The 17,870-nt window shown below is 43.6% G+C and overlaps 2 protein-coding genes across 3 annotated transcripts; one reads left to right on the top strand and one right to left on the bottom strand.

Annotated features, from left to right (window-relative positions):
* Window positions 1–29: 29 nt before the first annotated feature.
* Window positions 30–2,883, bottom strand: LOC129603668 (uncharacterized). The gene is made up of 5 exons (XM_055506167.1): window positions 2,673–2,883; window positions 1,787–1,873; window positions 1,630–1,673; window positions 1,431–1,515; window positions 30–1,087 (listed from the first exon to the last, which is right to left on the bottom strand). Exons 1-5 carry the CDS (start codon window positions 2,714–2,716, stop codon window positions 598–600), a joined length of 750 nt encoding a protein of 249 aa, XP_055362142.1. The 5' UTR covers window positions 2,717–2,883; the 3' UTR covers window positions 30–597.
* A 1,239-nt stretch (window positions 2,884–4,122) lies between these two features.
* LOC114849784 (cAMP-specific 3',5'-cyclic phosphodiesterase 7B-like) lies at window positions 4,123–17,291 on the top strand. 2 transcript variants are annotated; one of them, XM_029141508.2, is made up of 13 exons: window positions 4,123–4,421; window positions 6,211–6,271; window positions 11,907–11,996; window positions 12,164–12,327; window positions 12,411–12,474; window positions 12,582–12,677; window positions 12,773–12,873; window positions 13,338–13,469; window positions 13,547–13,638; window positions 13,761–13,905; window positions 13,997–14,093; window positions 14,166–14,246; window positions 14,330–17,291. In XM_029141508.2, exons 1-13 carry the CDS (start codon window positions 4,401–4,403, stop codon window positions 14,542–14,544), a joined length of 1,359 nt encoding a protein of 452 aa, XP_028997341.1. In that variant the 5' UTR covers window positions 4,123–4,400; the 3' UTR covers window positions 14,545–17,291. The 2 variants fall into 2 exon arrangements, with proteins under 2 accessions (XP_028997341.1, XP_028997340.1); XM_029141507.3 differs by lacking the exons at window positions 4,123–4,421; window positions 6,211–6,271 and adding an exon at window positions 8,120–9,404.
* Window positions 17,292–17,870: the final 579 nt, after the last annotated feature.

Here is a 17,870-nt window from a genome sequence, read left to right as displayed (position 1 = left end):
ATGGAATGTGACACTGTTGTGGGCTGAAGTGCTTTTCATCTTTTTAGACTTTATTTCAGTTTTGAGGTCATTATGTTTATGACCTGATGATTTCCTACCCAACATTCTCTTTACCCTGTCAACAAGTTTTAAACTGAAATGCAGAATTTTTTTTTATTTAAATAAAATAAAATAGCTTCAACTTATGCATTCTGTGAAATAAATGTGTTCAACTGTTGAACAGTTAGTTTTCACTTAGTGATTGCACCAGACAGGCATATGGCCTTTAATCAATCAATCGATGCTTTACAGATACCCCCCCCCCTACCAAAGGCTAAAAAAAAAATTACTGAGAAGATACATTAAAGCTTTAAAAAGTCATCTGTCAACGGACAGTCTTCAAACATAAAGGAAACGCTAGAGATTCCGAAATATATAGAAGTAAAAGTTGGTAACATTTTGATAAAATAAATTAATTTGAGTTTAAGTATAATAATACTAGAAATTTCTAAATATATAGAACTCAAAAGTCAAAGCTAATAAAATTTAAAAAAAAATATATATATATATATATATATACACACACACACACTCTATTCTCACCCTCCGCGGGTGGTCTCATCCACTTTCCAAGCTCGGGTCCTCTACCAGAGGCCAGGGAGCTTGAGGGTTCTGCGCAGTATCCTTGCTGTTCCTAGGACTGCACTTTTCTGGACTGAGATGTCGAATGTTTTTCCAGGGATGTCGTAGCCACTCCTCCAGATTGGGGGTCACAACCCCCAGTGCTCCAATCACCACCACTGTGGCCTTCACCTTCCAAGCCTTCTCCAGTTCTTCTCTGAGCCCTTGGTATTTCTCTAGTTTCTCATGTTCCTTTTTCCTGATGTTGCCATCGCTTGGTATTGCCACATCCACCACTACGACTTTACTCTGCTCTTTGTCCACCACCACAATGTCTGGTTGGTTCGCCATTACCATTCTGTCTGTCTGTATCTGGAAGTCCCACAGGATCTTGGCTCGCTCGTTCTCTACCACCTTGGGAGGTGTTTCCCACTTTGACTTTGGGGTTTCCAGTCTATACTCTGCGCTTCTGTTCATCCTTCTCAAACTGGAAGACAAAAGTTAAGGGTGAGTGTCTATTACTAATCTGTAATCACTGCTATTACATTATTATATATATTATATATTCAGTAAAAGGTGTCACAAATTAAATATAATAGTGAAAATTATGTTTTCCCAAATTTCTACAGTAGGTTCCCACTTTAGAGATTTACCAATATGTTTGCTAAATATTTGCATAATTAAGTAACCTCTGCTAAACCTGTGAATCCTGTGAAAAATCACTACTTAATAGTGAATATACAATAATAAAGGCAACAAAACAACCAGTACATTCAGAATATTTAAATGATATAAAGAGCAGCATTATAAATTATAATCTTCTTTTTTACCTGGTAGTGATTTGCTTAAAGCCTCTGTTGATCCATAGAATTTGCCTCAGTATCATAATGTGGCCTCTGGAAAGGTCTAACAGAACTATAGAAAATGAAATAAATAAAAAAATCCACACATACAGTAGACGTGCTAGTTGCCAATGGAGTGATTCAAAACTGCTGTTTTCAGGCTACTGAGACTGTAGATTACATTTACCTGGAGCCCCATACTTCTCCAGAAGACGTCTCTTCAATAGCATCCTATGAGAAAATGAAACACATCATGCACTACAGTAAACATACTATTTCAAGAAAGTCTCTGGTTAAAAAATCTGATACAAATCGTGGTTGAAACTAAAGCGTTTGAATTGTACTTGTGTTGAAGAACGCGGGAAGGTACTCTTTTCCCAGACGACCACACCAGGAAATCCATCAGCGTTATCCACACACTGGACCGAGACCTGAAATGTTACCAACAATGGACTCACTAAAGCTCTTAGCGGGATGCAGGAACCTGTGTTAGCCGACACTGGAGCGTGAGGGAGGGTTTGGCCTGGACATGTCGCCAATTCATCGCAGGGCCACATATACACAAAGACAACCACTTCCCTATGGACAATTTAGGCTCCGCAGTCATCATAATTGTATATTTTTTGACTGGGAGAAAACCAATAATGAACTTTATTAAGGAAAAAAAGTTATTATGGTCTAAATACAAAACCAAACTCAACGCAATGCACATAGCATTTTGCATGCTAACAATGCTAAGGTTGCAACAAAAACACTTGATGATTCACTCGTTTGTAAAGTCTACATCCAAAAATATATAGCATCACCCCAAAACTACAGTATGTCTACATACTTTCACTAAAAGAGGTATGTTCAGTTCAGCCTTAATTAAACTTACTCGGTCTGATGATTCGTTGGCACCCATGTAGCTTTGCAACTGATGACACCCGGAATATTATGTAGCGCATCCGTGTTAGAGAATGACGTATGTGCTATACTCAACAATTCATGTTCATGTAATCTTGATCATGTCAAAAGTCTATTTGAATGTTTTCTTAAAGAAGATGGTCTATGGATTGTTTCAGGTGAACTGTTAATTGTAAGTTTGTTTCATTTTACAGAGTTCGGTTTCAGAGTTTTCATTTTTAACTAAAACACGTTTGAAAGTTGGTCTTCACTGGACATTGATGACACTATCTTGTGTGTGCTTTCTATTAAAATTCATAAAACTCACATTCTCTGAAAACGTACCTTTTTGTAGATTGTGGATTATTCATGTTTTCCTCTCCAGTCATTTTGGTCCATGATATTTCTCGTATTCAAGTTGGAGAGGCCTTAGAATTGTAAACCCGTTTCACACACCAAGTAGAAGCTAACTCTTCCCCAGTCATTACCACGAAAAGAGATGTAGTCAGACTGCTATGTACCACAGTTGATCTGGTGTTTTGCACCCGAGACACCTGAAACTGTCTTACACTGCAATAATGGGAGGTGCAACAACCCACATAACACATTTTACTAGATGAGAATGACTTGATATCCATGTTTTTAACAGTTTGTATCTGTTTAATCTGAGCTTTACATAAATTATAACTGGAAAACTGTCACATATTTATTTTATAGATGTAAATAGATGTAGATTAAAGATTTGCTTTGTTAGAATGTTGAGTCAGAACCCACTGTAGACCTCATGTTTGAATAGCATCGAAGATGTAGATGAGTATGTGAATATTAAAGTGCCTATAGTATATGGAACATGAGTAATTATGACGTTTTCAGTAATAAAACAAACTAAATAGAGCATGTGGAACACATGTCTGAGCAAATTCTGCGGGTTGTATGTAGAAAAGCTCCTACATCCTCTACAGGATATGAAAGAGCCTAATGTGGTTATACTTGTTGCAAACATCCTGTTGAGGCGACAGTATTAAAGTAAATCATACAACATTTACCTAAAATTATTATACTGAACTGTAGGGTAGCAATAAAGTCAAGGAAATTATATAAGCCCATTGAAAAACGAGTGGTGTAAGGAGTCCGATTGTAAGTGTTCTGGTTCTAACCTTGATGCCCTTGATTTTCCTCATGGTTTACACTTAGTGGGATTGTCATGTGTTTTCCAACGATTCAAAGACCCCCAGGCACACACACCTCCAGATGTTGGAAAAGCTATTTGTCCAAGAAGGTCAGGTGACATGGCTTCGAACATCACCTGGTCTTAAACCAACTGAGATTGTTTAAGTAGGGGTTGAACTGGCACTGCAGACAGAAACTGAAATAGAGGAAAGAGAGAAGCAGACAACAAATACAGAAAGACTGCAAATAGTGCTGACGGTGGCATAACTGTTTCCAGGGACCTGAAGTGATGAAGTGGATGCTTCTTGTTATGTTGGTGACTCATTAGTGCCCTGAAATTAAGTCAATGTAAGTTTAGAACGTTAATATCCTGTTCCAGGTAATTAGTTGTGTTTAGTGTATTTTCTGCCTAAATGTATATTTTTTTTGTATGAGCTCTAAGGGCCACAGTAGAAAATCACACACAGCCCTGTAGTAAAATATTACGAATTAAAACACTACTTAATTGAGGACCACCAATTGTACTTCAGTCAGTATGAGTCGCCGGCGCTGATTGGTCCACTCCCCACATGTCCCGCCCCTTGGATGCTACAACCAGCCCCTCCCCTCTCCCCTCTCTGCGGCTCACAACCAAGTCAAACACACTGCACGCGGCGGCGGCGGGGGAGCGAAAACTCAAGCCCCTTCAAACTACTCCCAAAGGACGAGGGAGGTCAGACTCCCGCCGCGGGAGCTGGATGAGCTGTTGGGGCGTTTGAAGACGTGTCGGCCCGGCCGGAGTCACCTCTTCGTCCCGCCGCGCGCGGCTCGGCGCTGCGCCTCCCCTCCGTGACATGAAAACACTCCGCGCGCGCGTGATACCGTCGCGTTCACTCGCCGTCCACGAGCGGCCACGATGGTTAAATGTCCTGTTTAACGGTCGAGGTATGTAGCCTGTGAATGAGGCCTGAGTTACATATTTATAACCTATATTTAGTATAAAAGCATGTAAATATCCACATATGCAGGAACGGATGTTGTTATTGTCCTGGAGATGACGTGGTTTGAATGTACTTAGTGAGTTTTTGGTGACCTTGGGGTTTAGTGGTCATGTTTTGGTGCAGGCTTCTTCAGGTGTAGTCTATAAGCTGCAGCGTTGACAACAGTCGGGCCTGTTGTCTTAAATGTCTTTGTCAGTTGGTAACTGAATGTAGAAAACTAAAACTGTGTCCATGGAGCTTTTTTTTAAGGCAACTCATTTAAAATTGCTGGGTTGTCACGAAGATGACACTTGTGTAGTGATAGTGTCTCAGGCGTATTGATCCTCCATCATATACACAATGTGTCTTCAGCTGTTGTGGTTCGGTTGAGTTACTGTCGTGGCCAAGAGCGAACGATGGGAAAACTTTGAGTCTACGTGATCATGGAAAAAAGCTGTCAGGAGGGCGTCCTGTGCTGAGAGTATGCGCCAGCCACGTGGGCTGGATGAGTGCGCAGCCGTTGCCTCCGGCGTGTCCCCGTCCACCTATTTCCTGCCCTCCAGTAAACAACAGCGGGCTAATTGTAAACCCTCCCACTCGGAGAGCGCACGCATTTATGAGCGTCTTCCTCCAGAGAGGTAACGCCGAACACTGTGTGAGAGCAGGGGACTCGTCCCCTGGGGGGGGGCGTTAATGTGTCTTCATGTTTCTATTGACCAACACCACTGTGAACTCTGTGCACCTTCACTCTTGTCCTCTTTGTACACAGATGTCAAGCCATTCTAACGATTATAGCCATTACTAGCTATTATAAATAGATGACCTCTAATGGGAACTGTACCAGGCCGGCCCTGCCTCAACCCCAGTACTGTACAGGAATATGGGTGCTAGTTTCACACAAGATTCCATCTCTGATCAGATTACAACAGAGCCATTTATCAGTTTTGCCCAAAGATGGCCAAGGTATTGTATTATCAGATGGGAATGAGATGAGAAAGTCAAGTTACAAATATTAGTGGCTTAAGAATAATGCGTGATGTGATGTGAAATGATTGGTTTATTTAACAGTCTTTAAGTGTCCAAGCATCTTTCTCAAATGTAGTTTGCTTTTGTTATTTAGACTTTACCATTTGGGAAATTTGACGCCTGAAGCTGTATAAAGTTCTGAGCTTATAATTTTAATAATGGCTGTTGAGATCCTTTTTAACAGGACATTCAATAAAATGACAGGAATCAATAGCGAGTTGTGCTGTGATGCGCCCCTGACCATGAGCAGGATCTTGTGGAGGCGTGTGATTAATGTGCAAATTGTTGATGCCACTTCGTTGCCTGACCCACTTTTCACAGCCGGGAGAGACATGTCGCCAGCGTAACAGCAGATGTCACTGTCACTAAATGCACCTACTCCCTCTCGCGCGCTAGGCCGACGAACCGTCTGCTGCTTTTCATCCAGCTCCAAGAGTGGGATTCCGTTAGGGATACAGCACCAACAACATCAAAGAGAGATGCCTTAACATAAATTGTTAAACATCACCATAGTAACAGCTGAGTGGATGCTCACTATGAGTAACCTTTTTTTTTCTGGTAACATAACAGACAGCTTAAAGTGGGTAGACTGGGAGGCCTTGTGGGGAAAAGGGGGGTTCAATGCCAGAAAGAGGCTGAAGTCCTGTTTATTATTGATGTTTTATTGCAGGGTGTTTCTTGTGGTCTTGTAACATCAATCTGTTCTTCTGTCTTTGTCTCTGCCACAGACTTGTGGAGCTGTCGCATGTAAAAGGTTGGAGCAGGATGCCCTACAGGTTCGCATGCTGGGTAAGAACCCCGACTGACCCCAATACCTCAATGCAGATTCCTGATAATAAACTGTATGCAGCCAGCGTCGATATTTGGTAGCCCTGCTTCCGTCGGCCTGGTGTGACCTCACACTTAAATAGTGTTTTGTGCCGCTCAGTACAGCAGGTTTCATCACTGCAATAAGCTTTCATGTCTGCGTTCTAGTTTAAATGTTAAGTTTTACCTCAGTGGCTTTTTTTGAAGTTGTGTCTAGACTGGAGACATTGAAATCTAGCTGTTTATCATTGCTTCAGACCTTGATGATTCAAACCTTGAAACGTAGCCAAAGCTGTTTTTTTTCCATACAAATGTCAAACTTGTGTAAGAGCTCTTTCTTAATGGGGAGTAAGCGAGAGGCGACCTCAAGCTTATGACTAAAGAAGGTAAGAAGGAAGCTCGCACAGAACCTCCGCAAGGCAGATATGTTCACATACAGGGTACGAGCGATGCGAGTGGAAATGTAGATGCAGCACAAACGAACCGTTTCATTTGCTGCCTGACCCACGTCTGCACAGCGGGATGCCACACAACGTAACCAATGGCATCATTAACTGCTGTGTGTGTGTGTGTGTGTGTGTGTGTGTGTGTGTGTGTGTGTGTGTGTGTGTGTGTGTGTGTGTGTGTGTGTGTGTGTGTGTGTGTGTGTGTGTGTGTGTGTGTGTGTGTGTGTGTGTGTGTGTGTGTGTGTGTGTGTGAGATGTTGACTGGACCTTAAAGGGAGAGAGGAATCATTTGGAGTCAGATGTCTACTGGCAGCCTCCCAAGTTTATCATCAAGACTCCTACCAATCTCGTCCACTCTCTGATATCTCTGTGTGTCTCGTTCTGCTCCACAATCACAGTTACACGGTATCTTTGTTTGACACACAGTAAGACACAAAACTTCTTTTCACACGTCTGAAAATGCGTTCAATTAGTTCCAGGGCTTTTATTATTACTTTTTTTTTTATTCTTGGCTTCACCAACGCCATTATCACACTGATTCGTAATGGCAGTTATACAATCACAAGCATAGGCTTGATTACAAATATTGTACAAGTATCATTTTTACAGTTTACTCACCTCAAGCTGTACCGACTTTACATCGAGCATTACGTGTAGACATTTTTATTGTATGGTTATATAACAAGCTTTTGATGGACGCCTATGTTGTTACTACTTAAAAAAATTGTGTAACGCTTCTCCGTAAGCTTGAAGTTTGTTTGGAGCCTAAAAGCAGGAAATGGTCAAACTGTTTCTGCTCACATGTTTAATCAAATGTTCCTGCTGTTGTTTGTAGCTAAGACTTTCGTGGAATCACTAAACCTATTTACACACACTAAACTCAGCTGCTGATCACCACTACAACTGAATGCTATTCACACAAATTCAATTCCAGTTTATTTATATAGCGGCAAGTCGTCTTAAGGCACTTCACAGTGTTTACCTTACACAACTAAGACCTAACAATCATAAAGGACGCTTTTATTTATAGCTATTCAATAAATTGTAATTTGAATGTGTATAATAAATAATAACAAACTGTTTATTAATCAAGATATTTGAAGGTTCAAAGCTGGTTCGACAGGAGAGGAGCTTGGTAGCTAAAGGCTCCACCTCTCCTTCTACGATGCATCTTCACACAATGCGACACAGCCTGTATCTTTTATCGTCTCCTATAGTCTCCTGGCTGCCGGCAGCTGACTTTGACATGTTCAAGGCTGTGCGTTTGTCTCGGCCTGTCACAAATTTTTGCTGATCGTCACCGTTTCTCGAGGGGATTTTTTTTCCCCTGGAGATAGTTTCCACACAGTCAGTTGGGGCTATAGTAGTAGCTATAGTATAGCAGCACATAGGTGCTGTTCTAAAGATCTGAAGATGTTAAAGCTGCAACAATCAATATTTTACTGATTTCAAAGCTATTGGATAAAGACCAGAACAGATCACTTTGACTTGATTCAAACTGATTTTATGTTTCCAGGGTTACAAACATGCCGTTATGTAAAATACAGATGTGACACTGAGTTTAGGTTGTCAGAAGCCATTATAAAGACTTGAACTGATGACGAGTTCTGGGTGCAGTTGTCCTTACGCTGGTGGATGTTAGTAAATTGAATCATCCTACTGCCTGTACAGTGGATTTCATAACAAATGTGTGTGTGTGTGTCGGCTCATGCTGTCAAGCAGATTATTATTATTTTCTGAGAATGAGCATGTGAACTCAGTTTATTGGGAATGAGTGGAAATGTGCAACCAAACATGGCCGCTGATTTGCTAATTATGTGTATTATTAGTTGGTTGCGTCTCCGTTCTAAGCTTGCGTCTGTTCTGAGGACTTGGCCGGTTTGCTTGGGCTACAGCAGCGGGAGGAGCAGCGTTCTGTCTAGTCAGAGTAAGGGAGTGTGTGAAGCGGCTCAGTGGGGGGGAGGAGGGGCTTTCAGACTCCACAACAACGCCGGCGCGGGAGAACCGGAGAGGAGAGAGAATGCGGCAGAAGGAGGGAGCAGGCTGACCGACTCTGGGAAAACGGGATACGGACAGATTCTTGGCTCTTTTCTTGTTTTTTATCCCCAGCTGTACATTTTTTCGCTCTCTTTTCTTTCTTACGGTTCCATCCTTTGTTGTCAATCTTTCTGTCCGTCTGTCATTCCTGCTGTCTGTTTCTCTGCGGTCTTTGTTCTGCTGTCCTACATCCGGACTTGCTACAGTCTTAATCTGTCCTCTTTTTTTTTCCCTCATGGGTACTTGACAGTGAGCATCAGCTCCTCCAGCTTTTTTTTTTTAATTCTTCATCGTTCCTCCATCATCTGTCTTCTCTCACACGTGTCCGTCACCTGTGGCCATGCCTGTGTTGGAGGGTCTCTGGGGCCCAGATGTCAGGATGCGGGACTCTGGTCTTGGTGTGGAGTCTCCCTGCTCGCCGGTGTGGGGTCCACTCAGGACTCCTCCGGTCACCTGCGGGGGCTTGTCGCTGGCCCTGGAACTTCCAGCTCTCATAAGGCAGCTCAGGGCGGCCTGGAGGGCGCCCAGGGGAGGCCCTCAGGGACCTGAAGGCAATCAGGCACACACTTGGGTGGACACAGAGAAGAAGGAGTTGAAACGGGACTTAGAGGACAGATGCACACATCTTGAAGGTGACATGCTCGTAACATGCGTTACGAGTAATAAAAGGCTTATACGGGTCATATTTTTGATAAATGTCTGTCATGTGATGTACGTTTCTTAATAGAGGAAAGTTAATCACAACAACAGGGTCACATTCCTTCACATTATAATGAATTGTGATTCATTTGTCTTCTGAGGTTTTGTACATAATTGTTGTTTGGGGTTGTTTCTAATTTGACTCTGGCACACTGTGTGTGTGTGTGTGTGTGTGTGTGTGTGTGTGTGTGTGTGTGTGTGTGTGTGTGTGTGTGTGTGTGTGTGTGTGTGTGTGTGTGTGTGTGTGTGTGTGTCAGATTGCCTCTGGCCATATGCTAATGTTGGTGGGTTCTCTAAGTGACGTGGGTTGAGGGTTTAGTCCAGGCAGCCGGACAGGGTGGACGGAGACGGGGGGATTTGGGCTTTAAAGCCAGTGTCTATTAAATGAAGCTGTGAAACCATCTGCTGAGCTGCAGCTGGACGTGTGACACTGATTTGACGGCATCTATTGAGTCTGTCCTTCTTGAGTGTCACCGTTTGTCAGACACATTGTTGATATTGTGCTAATTTATACTTTAGGGATGGATTGTCAGACTTAAAATAAAGTTAATGGCACATTTAAACCGTGTTCTTATAATGATGATCTTATTTAATGCTGATTCCGTTTGCTGGGAGGGTGTTTGTTCTGGTCTTACGCCTTCTGCTTTAAAAAAAAAAAAACTTGAATTTCCAGCTCCCACTGGTTTTGTCAATACTTAACTCAAAGACAGCATTAATGAATACTAAGACTAAAAACCTGACTGACTGCAAAGATCTGAAATGACTTGCATTAACTAAATAGAAGTTGATTTAAAAATAATGGTGATTCATCATGCGGGGAAATGCCCGTTTGCGTGAATTCTGACTCATTAGGTGAAAAGTGGACAGATGCACGCTGTGACTTTCCATTTAACAGTTTACGGGTTTATTCATTTGAGACTAAAAACCTGTCTGCACAGTATTTCATATAAGACAACACGAGATGTCTCGTCTTGGTGATAATGTGTCATTTAGCATAGCAGGCATCAAAACATCTGTAAATTCCCCTTTTAAAAATAGTAATTTTGGTATTTAAAACTATCATGTCAGAGGGGGGGAACATTTTGATTTGTCTGACAATTTATGTAGCGATTGATGAAATCATAGCTTATGGTTGTGGGGGAAAACTGTCCTTGATGTGCCGACACAGCTGGATACACTGCATCCACAGTGCAAGTCCCACTTTGTAGCCGTGAAGCAGGGAACATCTTCTGCCGCTGTTGGTATTCAAGCGTCAGCTCTGTGTTTGGCACCAGCGTGTCTTTCTGAGAAGGAAGAAAAATGCCCCAAAGCACAATCTGTGCCGTAAACACCCACTGACTCAGTGAACATATTGCTCTCTGTGTCTGTGCGTGGATGGTGGTGGTGGTGATGATGATGATGATGTGCCAAGTGCGCGATCTTGTTTTCACATTTGGAATCCGGGATTTAACCTCATTCGCCGGTCTGCGGCGGCAGCGTGACGCCGCCGCGTCTTCAACCGCGCTCTCCAACTGATTCACGTTTTCATCCTGAATGACCCAGTTCTGCTCGGCGCGGAGACAATGACCTATTTACCGCACAGAGAGTTAAAGGAAGAGACGGGGAGCGGGGAGAGCGGCGGCGGGGGAGTCCGAGGGATGGTTCAGCTGAGGAAAGCGGGATGATGGGAAGGTTTAAGGGGCACCAGAGTAAAGCAGGAGAGGCGTGTGACTGTGTGTGGTCTGTGTCTCACTGTGATGCTTTTTCAGATGATTGAAGCCTCTCCTGCCAGAACGCAGGATGCAGCAGCAAAGAGGCTTCCCCCCTTTTTTTTCATGCTCAAACTAGGCCAGCGGCCCCTTCAACACACTGAGCCCCTTTGCTGGTTTAACATGAAGCCACTGTATAGTCTGTGTCCATAGTCTTATGGCTGTTGCCACAGTGGCTCCCGCCCCATTAACAGGTAGATGCTGCTCTTGTAGGACGGACTCAGAGGTGATGGGGAGATTGCAACCTCCGGGACATAACACGCTCCAGTTCCTCACACGTGTTGTGTGAATTATTCAGTATTCCCATCGTTTTTTGTTCACGCGAGTGTGAATTTTGTGTGTTGGGACCCGGTCCTTGTGCTTTTCAAACGGAGGCACCGGTTGGTTTTTAAGGAGGCACTGTGCCGTCCTCTTTTGCGATGAGTGCTAGCGAAGTGTGGGACGTTTGTGCAGTCATTTCCTGTGGAAAGAGTCTGTGCAGTAGGCAGAAACGCTTAGTGTTTGTTTAGGATGAAGTGTCTGACTTGATGTGATCACCTGATGAAGCCTGTAGTTTATCTCTGTGTGCTTTGACGACGCTGCTGCATTCACTGCACAGGAAACACTGTAGGCTGGTACCTCTTCATCAGTCTGCCTCCTGCTTGCTTTACTGCCGTCCCACATGCCTTTTCTTTTTTGCCTCTGTAGCTGATGGTAGACTGAGCACTGGTCATGCTGGTGTGTTGCTGGCTGAGAGACGAGGCTCATTCCCGCTGATTGACCTGCACATCCTGAAAAGTAAGAGTCCTCAGTGATTCGAATAAAACCTTTCATCGTTTCTTTTTTATTTTTATGAAATATTAACAAAAAAGACATCCAGCTGCTTCATGTGTTTTTCAATTTTACAATCTTAAGGAGGTGAATAAGACTTTTGGGAGACTAGTTTCAGTGTTTTGTCTCTTCAGCCAGCGCCCAGCAGGGGGAGGTAGAGTCTGGCACCAAAAGGAAAGTCAAGCGTCTCCTGAGCTTCCAGAGATACTGTCACAACTCCAGGCTGCTGAGGGGCTTGGTCCCCCACACACCCGGCTCACTGCACCTGCTGGACGACGACTACCTGGGACAGGCTGCAGTGAGTGCACACGGCGCAGCAAGCACATACATCATGTGTGAAACCCATTCAGCTCTGACAACAGCTTTTTTTGTCTTTTGCAGCATATGTTGTCAAAAGTAGGCACATGGAACTTTGACATATTTCTCTTTGATCGTCTTACAAATGGTACAGCTCTTTATTTGTGTTCCACCTTGTTTTTGTGTGTGTGCCATTGCGTGTCATCTGTTTTAAATACACAATTTATTGTCTATGATTTTGTGTGAATACTTCAGGTAACAGCCTGGTGACTCTGATGTGCCACCTTTTCAATGTCTATGGTCTCATTCATCATTTCCAGCTGGACATGGTCAAACTGCACAGGTTTCTGGGTAAGCTCCTTTAAAGTAGCAGTGATTTCCACTCATTGTAAAATGAATAAATATAATTTATTTAAAACAATTGCCTCGGTCCCCTGTCTTGTCAGGCATGGTGCAAGAAGACTACCACTCCCAGAATCCCTACCACAATGCTGTGCACGCCGCAGATGTCACTCAAGCCATGTACTGCTACTTAAAGGAGCCCAAGGTACAGAACAGCCCTATATTCACAGGCCCGTTCTGTTTCTCACATCTCATCTCACACACACTCTACAGTGGTCACGTGGCCTGAACTTCTCCTTGACATATTCTATTAGCATGTCTCCCTGGGGGATAATCTCACTCACTTAGAGTCAGCACCACATCAGTCCTCCGCCTGAAGAAGTCCCTGAAGTGTCTGTACATCTTTCCCTTCACTGTAGTTGCTTTTACACTATGTCATGTTTTATTAAAACCGCTAAATACCTAAAGGACTTGAGAACTAATAGAGCGCAGTGGCCAGTGTGTTTTATTTAGTAGACAACATGGAAAACATCACTAGGTTCATACTCCCTTTGGGTCTTAAAGCAACACTGACAAAATAATGGGTTTCTGGACTCGTGTCAGGCTAAACAGTAAATTCCCTACATGCAGCTGTCCCTAAACATTGAAGTGATTGTGTCTGTGTGGTAGCTGGCGGAGCAGCTGAGTCCTCCAGACGTGTTCCTGGGTCTGATGGCAGCAGCCGCGCACGACGTGGACCACCCTGGGGTCAACCAGCCCTTCCTCATCAAGACCAGGCACCACCTGGCGTCCCTCTACCAGGTTCTTAGCAGCACCGCAGCTCAGTGTCAGGGTTTCAGGGTGCCGTTGGTGCTAAACCTGTCACTCCTCCTGTGCAGAACACGTCCGTGCTGGAGAGTCACCACTGGAGATCCACTGTAGGAATGTTGCGCGAGTCGGGGCTGCTGTCCCACCTGCCTCCTGACATGTCGTAAGCACACACAGTCTAAACCGCCCTCACTTTTTAAGGGTGTTCAACATGAAGAAGAAACATTTACTGTTAGGCATTAGTGGTTTTGTTGTTTTAACTCAGTGGCGCCCCCCTCATCTCAGGTTGGACATGGAACAGCAGCTGGGCTCTCTCATCCTGGCTACAGACATCAGCAGGCAGAATGAGTTTCTGTTGACCTTCAGAGAACATCTAGACAACCAGGACCTGGACCTTCAACTGGCTTCACACAGGCACTTTATGCTGCAGGTACAATAGGTGCTTACAGCACCATTCAAATTCTCTAATTGACTTGCTATTGCACATCCTCAGCCGGTGTGTCGTTCTCCTTCTCCTTCAGATCGCTCTGAAGTGTGCAGACATCTGTAACCCATGTCGGGTTTGGGAGCTGAGCAGACAGTGGAGTGAGAGGGTGTGTGAGGAGTTCTACAGGCAGGGTGAGTATTTGGTTGTGTGTTAGATAAACCTGGAAACAATAAATTAGCTTTGACTTGACTTTCACCAAACAGGTGATCTAGAGAAAAAGTTTGATCTGGAGATCAGTCCTCTGTGTAACCAGCAGGCCGACTCTGTCCCAGCCATCCAGATAGGTGAGCACACACACAGTCACAGTACACTACTACAGTACAGGAAGGCTCCAATTATAAACAAGAAGAGCATGTCTCCGTTTCAGGTTTTATTTCCTACATCGTGGAGCCTCTGTTCAAGGAGTGGCTCCGCTTCACGGAGCCCAGCGTGCTCAGTCAGACCTTGATGGGACACCTGCACAAGAACAAGGCCCGCTGGAGCCTCCTGCGATACGCGCACTCGTCAGAAACGCAGACGCGCCCCCCTGCTGAGAAGCCTGGGCCCGAGGGAGGAGGGGGAGGCGAGGAGGACATCCCTTAATCTTCGCCTCATGCTTCCTGGGCTGTTTTGTCTTCTTGTCTGAATGAAGAAGGGGAGTATTGATCCTTCTTGTTTGTCCTCCAGCATCTTCTCTCTCTGCTGGTTGACCACAGGCTGGGAAAGTGGTTGCAGAGAATAGAAGTTCAGCCAAGATTGCTGAGAAACGGCTCCCTCTGCCGGAGCACAGGGGTGTAGCAGCACCCAAATGAGAGACTGACGGCAAAGCAGATGGATAATCTCAGTATATAAATAGCAGCTTGACAAAGCCATGCCTCGATGTTCAACCCTTGACTGAGTCACAGGAGTGTTTTTAAAGGGTTGTGGCTGATGATGGAAGAGGGACCTGTGAATATTAATGTTTGTAAAATGCTGCTAGAACATTAAAGAAAAGCTAAATTCATATAGAATTCTATAAGCATCAGCCGGACTGTGAGTAAAATATATCAATGACAAAGGAGTATATAAATATCTTATTACCATATTAAGCTTTTTAAACTTTACATGATGTTAAACTCTTTTTGTACAGTTTCCACCTCTGTTGAATGCTCTTTCTCACAAGTATCTCACTTGTGTACTTTTCACTAAAGTGCGTTTTTCACTCGGGCACTAAGTTGGTACTTCAAGCTCCTCTACACTGTCACTTGGCGTAAACTGCATAACTGGGTTGCTAACACACACAACGCACACTCGGCTGCAGGTTCTTTTTTTTCTGACTTAACGTAGTGAACTCACATGAAAGCCATTTAAAATAAGTGTTCAGTTCAGCCTGTGCATATTGTGATGTCGCACCTCAGCGTGTCACCAAAAGCCAAACCTTCAGCGACGTGTTGATCTTTTTACTGGGTATGGATATTGGGAAGTATTGTTCCTTTGTAATACCTGTCTGGGTGCATTTATATATTTGATGACCTCACTTCACAATCACAGCTCGGAAAAACGCCTTAACAGCACCATTCATAGTCATCTTTTACAATTCTTATTTGTGTACAAGCTACTTTACGCCATTGGATTGTTTCCCTGTTTTTCTATAGCCTTACCAGCATATTAAAACACACACACACACACACACACACACACACACACACACACACACACACGCCAGTGTAGCACCTTGTTTCATCACTGCTCATTTTCCTGTTTTTTTTCAGCTTTTTGTGGACACTTTATATTATAACCAGACTTTGGCCAATTAAATTAATTATTACAGATACGTCAAATTAAATATACCCAACAGGATCAAGACTATAAAGGTGTTTGTTGTTGAAGGGTGTGTCCAGTCCATTGTCATGCATGAGTCATGTCAATAATACCAACATTACTACATTAAGGCAGATGAGCCCGTTGTAATTACTGGTTGGTCCAAGTAAAACATGTCTAATGGTGTATATATAAAGGTCTGGCTGGTGGAGGCCGGTTACTTCACGTGGTGCTAGCAGAGGCCCAGATCCGTCTTCCCTCGTTTTATGACACGTTTCTATGCCGCTTTATGTCACACAAACCTTTTCTACAGGTTGCAGGGCAATAAAGTCACGCCACCGGCCAAGTTCTAACAAAAGGCCAGTGTTGTTATCGTGTATAGTACATACAGGTTGTTAATAAGTATCTAAATTATTTATACATCATTGCTGTAGCGTGATTACGTCTCACGCTATGTATAGTACACGCTGCTCTGATTGGTTGATCCATCCCTGTTATCTCTATGGAGTCTAGCCTTGCAACAGATGAATCACATTCACAACTGACACAGTAGTTACAGTCAAACACTCTATAAACTAAAAACCTTATAAAAGTTGAATTGATGCTAACTACTGTAAGTGTTTTCCTGTCTGTTACCCATGTTGCTGCCATAGTGTAAACCCCCAATGAGACATTGGGCCTTGAGATGCTTAGTGTCTGAATACCTCTCTATCGCAGGGTCTCTGAGCCATAGTGGTTTAATCAAACCTCTGTTTTTAAGCTGGAGGGATTCACTGTTTATTAAGATCAACACAATCTTGTGAAACTGAAATTCCTTCAAAGGCCCATCGTGTTCAACAATGTCATTTCCATCATGAAACAAAGAATGGACGCTGGTAAAAGACGTGTTTGAATCCCTTAAGGGACCATCCATCCACATTAGGTGAAACATCAGTTTCACTGTTTGTCAAACCTATGTACTTGTTTTACTGTGATCAGTCTGCTGTGAAAATGAACTGACAAACTGAGATTGATGCGCTATTTGAGGAGCTTAACGTGCTGTTGACAAAACAATAGGACAAGATCCGTTTAACAGCGGCTCTGGGCTTTGGGCTCACATGGTCTCTCCCACGGTGGATTCTCTGATGACCATTTTCTCATCTCCTTCTCGTCTACGGGGAACTCTTGATTCACTTTCTCTGTAGATCTTTTGTTTTTTCTTGGGGGGGGGCAAATCACTATTTACTATGAAATCACACCATCCAGTCCAGAGAGACTTCTACCTGTTGTCCCTTAGTCCTAAAGTTGGACTGAGTTTGACTCGTGTTTAATGAAAGTATTTGTCAGTCATTAATAACAAGATTTAATTACACCTTTCAAACAGTAATGCAGCAGTGGATCAGTTAATAAAGATGTTTGCACATTATTATGTGATCCAAACAATGTGAAGCTGAATCTGAATCTTTGTATCTGAGTGTTTGGACGTGGCATCTGACATCTTGACTGTATATTTCTCTATGTTGTGACAGCCAACATCTGAGCACTGTGAACAATAAAGTAAATGTTTTTCAGTTAGCGTGACTGACCATTAGGTGGCAACAACATCATTACAGTGGCTCCGTGTACAGGGAGAACCTGCCGGAGGTGAGGGGTGGGGGAGGGGGGCACCGTGGGCGCCTCTCCCTGCTGCTTTGTTTACAGAGTAAATAAAGCTGCCCGTCAGCCTGCGAATTGACATGACTCGCGTGATGTCAGCGTAGCTGCGGGCCGCGAGCTCCCATGCGAACAAAGAGCCGCGGAGACAGAGGCAAAGACGGGCTGAAATCAAACAGCGTAAAGTTGCGTTTGCTTGTAGTTTACAGGACAAACAAGGGAATTCGAGAAGCGGAGTGAGTCACACTGTTGACTCAAGAAACTACACAGGGAGGCTGTTGGTGCTTTATTAAAAAAAAATAAATAGTTTAAAAGCAGAGTTAGAGGAAGACAGCGTTATAAAGTGAAGGTCAGATGAAGGGGAAGGGGTTTTTAGAAAGTGAGACTGCTCTTTGGAACATGATAGGAAACATAAAGCCAGATAAAGTGTCGTAAACGGAGCCGGGGCCCAGACGCGGCCTAAAAATCCTTCATTTGCATATCTCTGATTTGCATTG

Source organism: Betta splendens, chromosome 24 (assembly GCF_900634795.4).
Source record: "Betta splendens chromosome 24, fBetSpl5.4, whole genome shotgun sequence".
Lineage (NCBI taxonomy): Eukaryota > Metazoa > Chordata > Actinopteri > Anabantiformes > Osphronemidae > Betta > Betta splendens.
This window is presented reverse-complemented; position numbering and strand designations above follow the sequence as displayed.

Excerpts from the sequence above, each read along its gene's own strand:
- LOC114849784 (XM_029141507.3), top strand. The coding sequence starts at position 9,113 with ATGCCTGTGTTGGAGGGTCTCTGGGGCCCAGATGTCAGGATGCGGGAC. Across the intron at positions 9,405-11,906 it reads CAGATGCACACATCTTGAAG|CTGATGGTAGACTGAGCACT; the intron begins GTGACATGCTCG and ends TTGCCTCTGTAG. Across the intron at positions 13,906-13,996 it reads ACAGGCACTTTATGCTGCAG|ATCGCTCTGAAGTGTGCAGA; the intron begins GTACAATAGGTG and ends CTTCTCCTTCAG.
- LOC129603668 (XM_055506167.1), bottom strand. The coding sequence starts at position 2,716 with ATGACTGGAGAGGAAAACATGAATAATCCACAATCTACAAAAAG. Across the intron at positions 1,874-2,672 it reads AATCCACAATCTACAAAAAG|GTCTCGGTCCAGTGTGTGGA; the intron begins GTACGTTTTCAG and ends GTAACATTTCAG. Across the intron at positions 1,088-1,430 it reads TTTAAGCAAATCACTACCAG|TTTGAGAAGGATGAACAGAA; the intron begins GTAAAAAAGAAG and ends TTTGTCTTCCAG.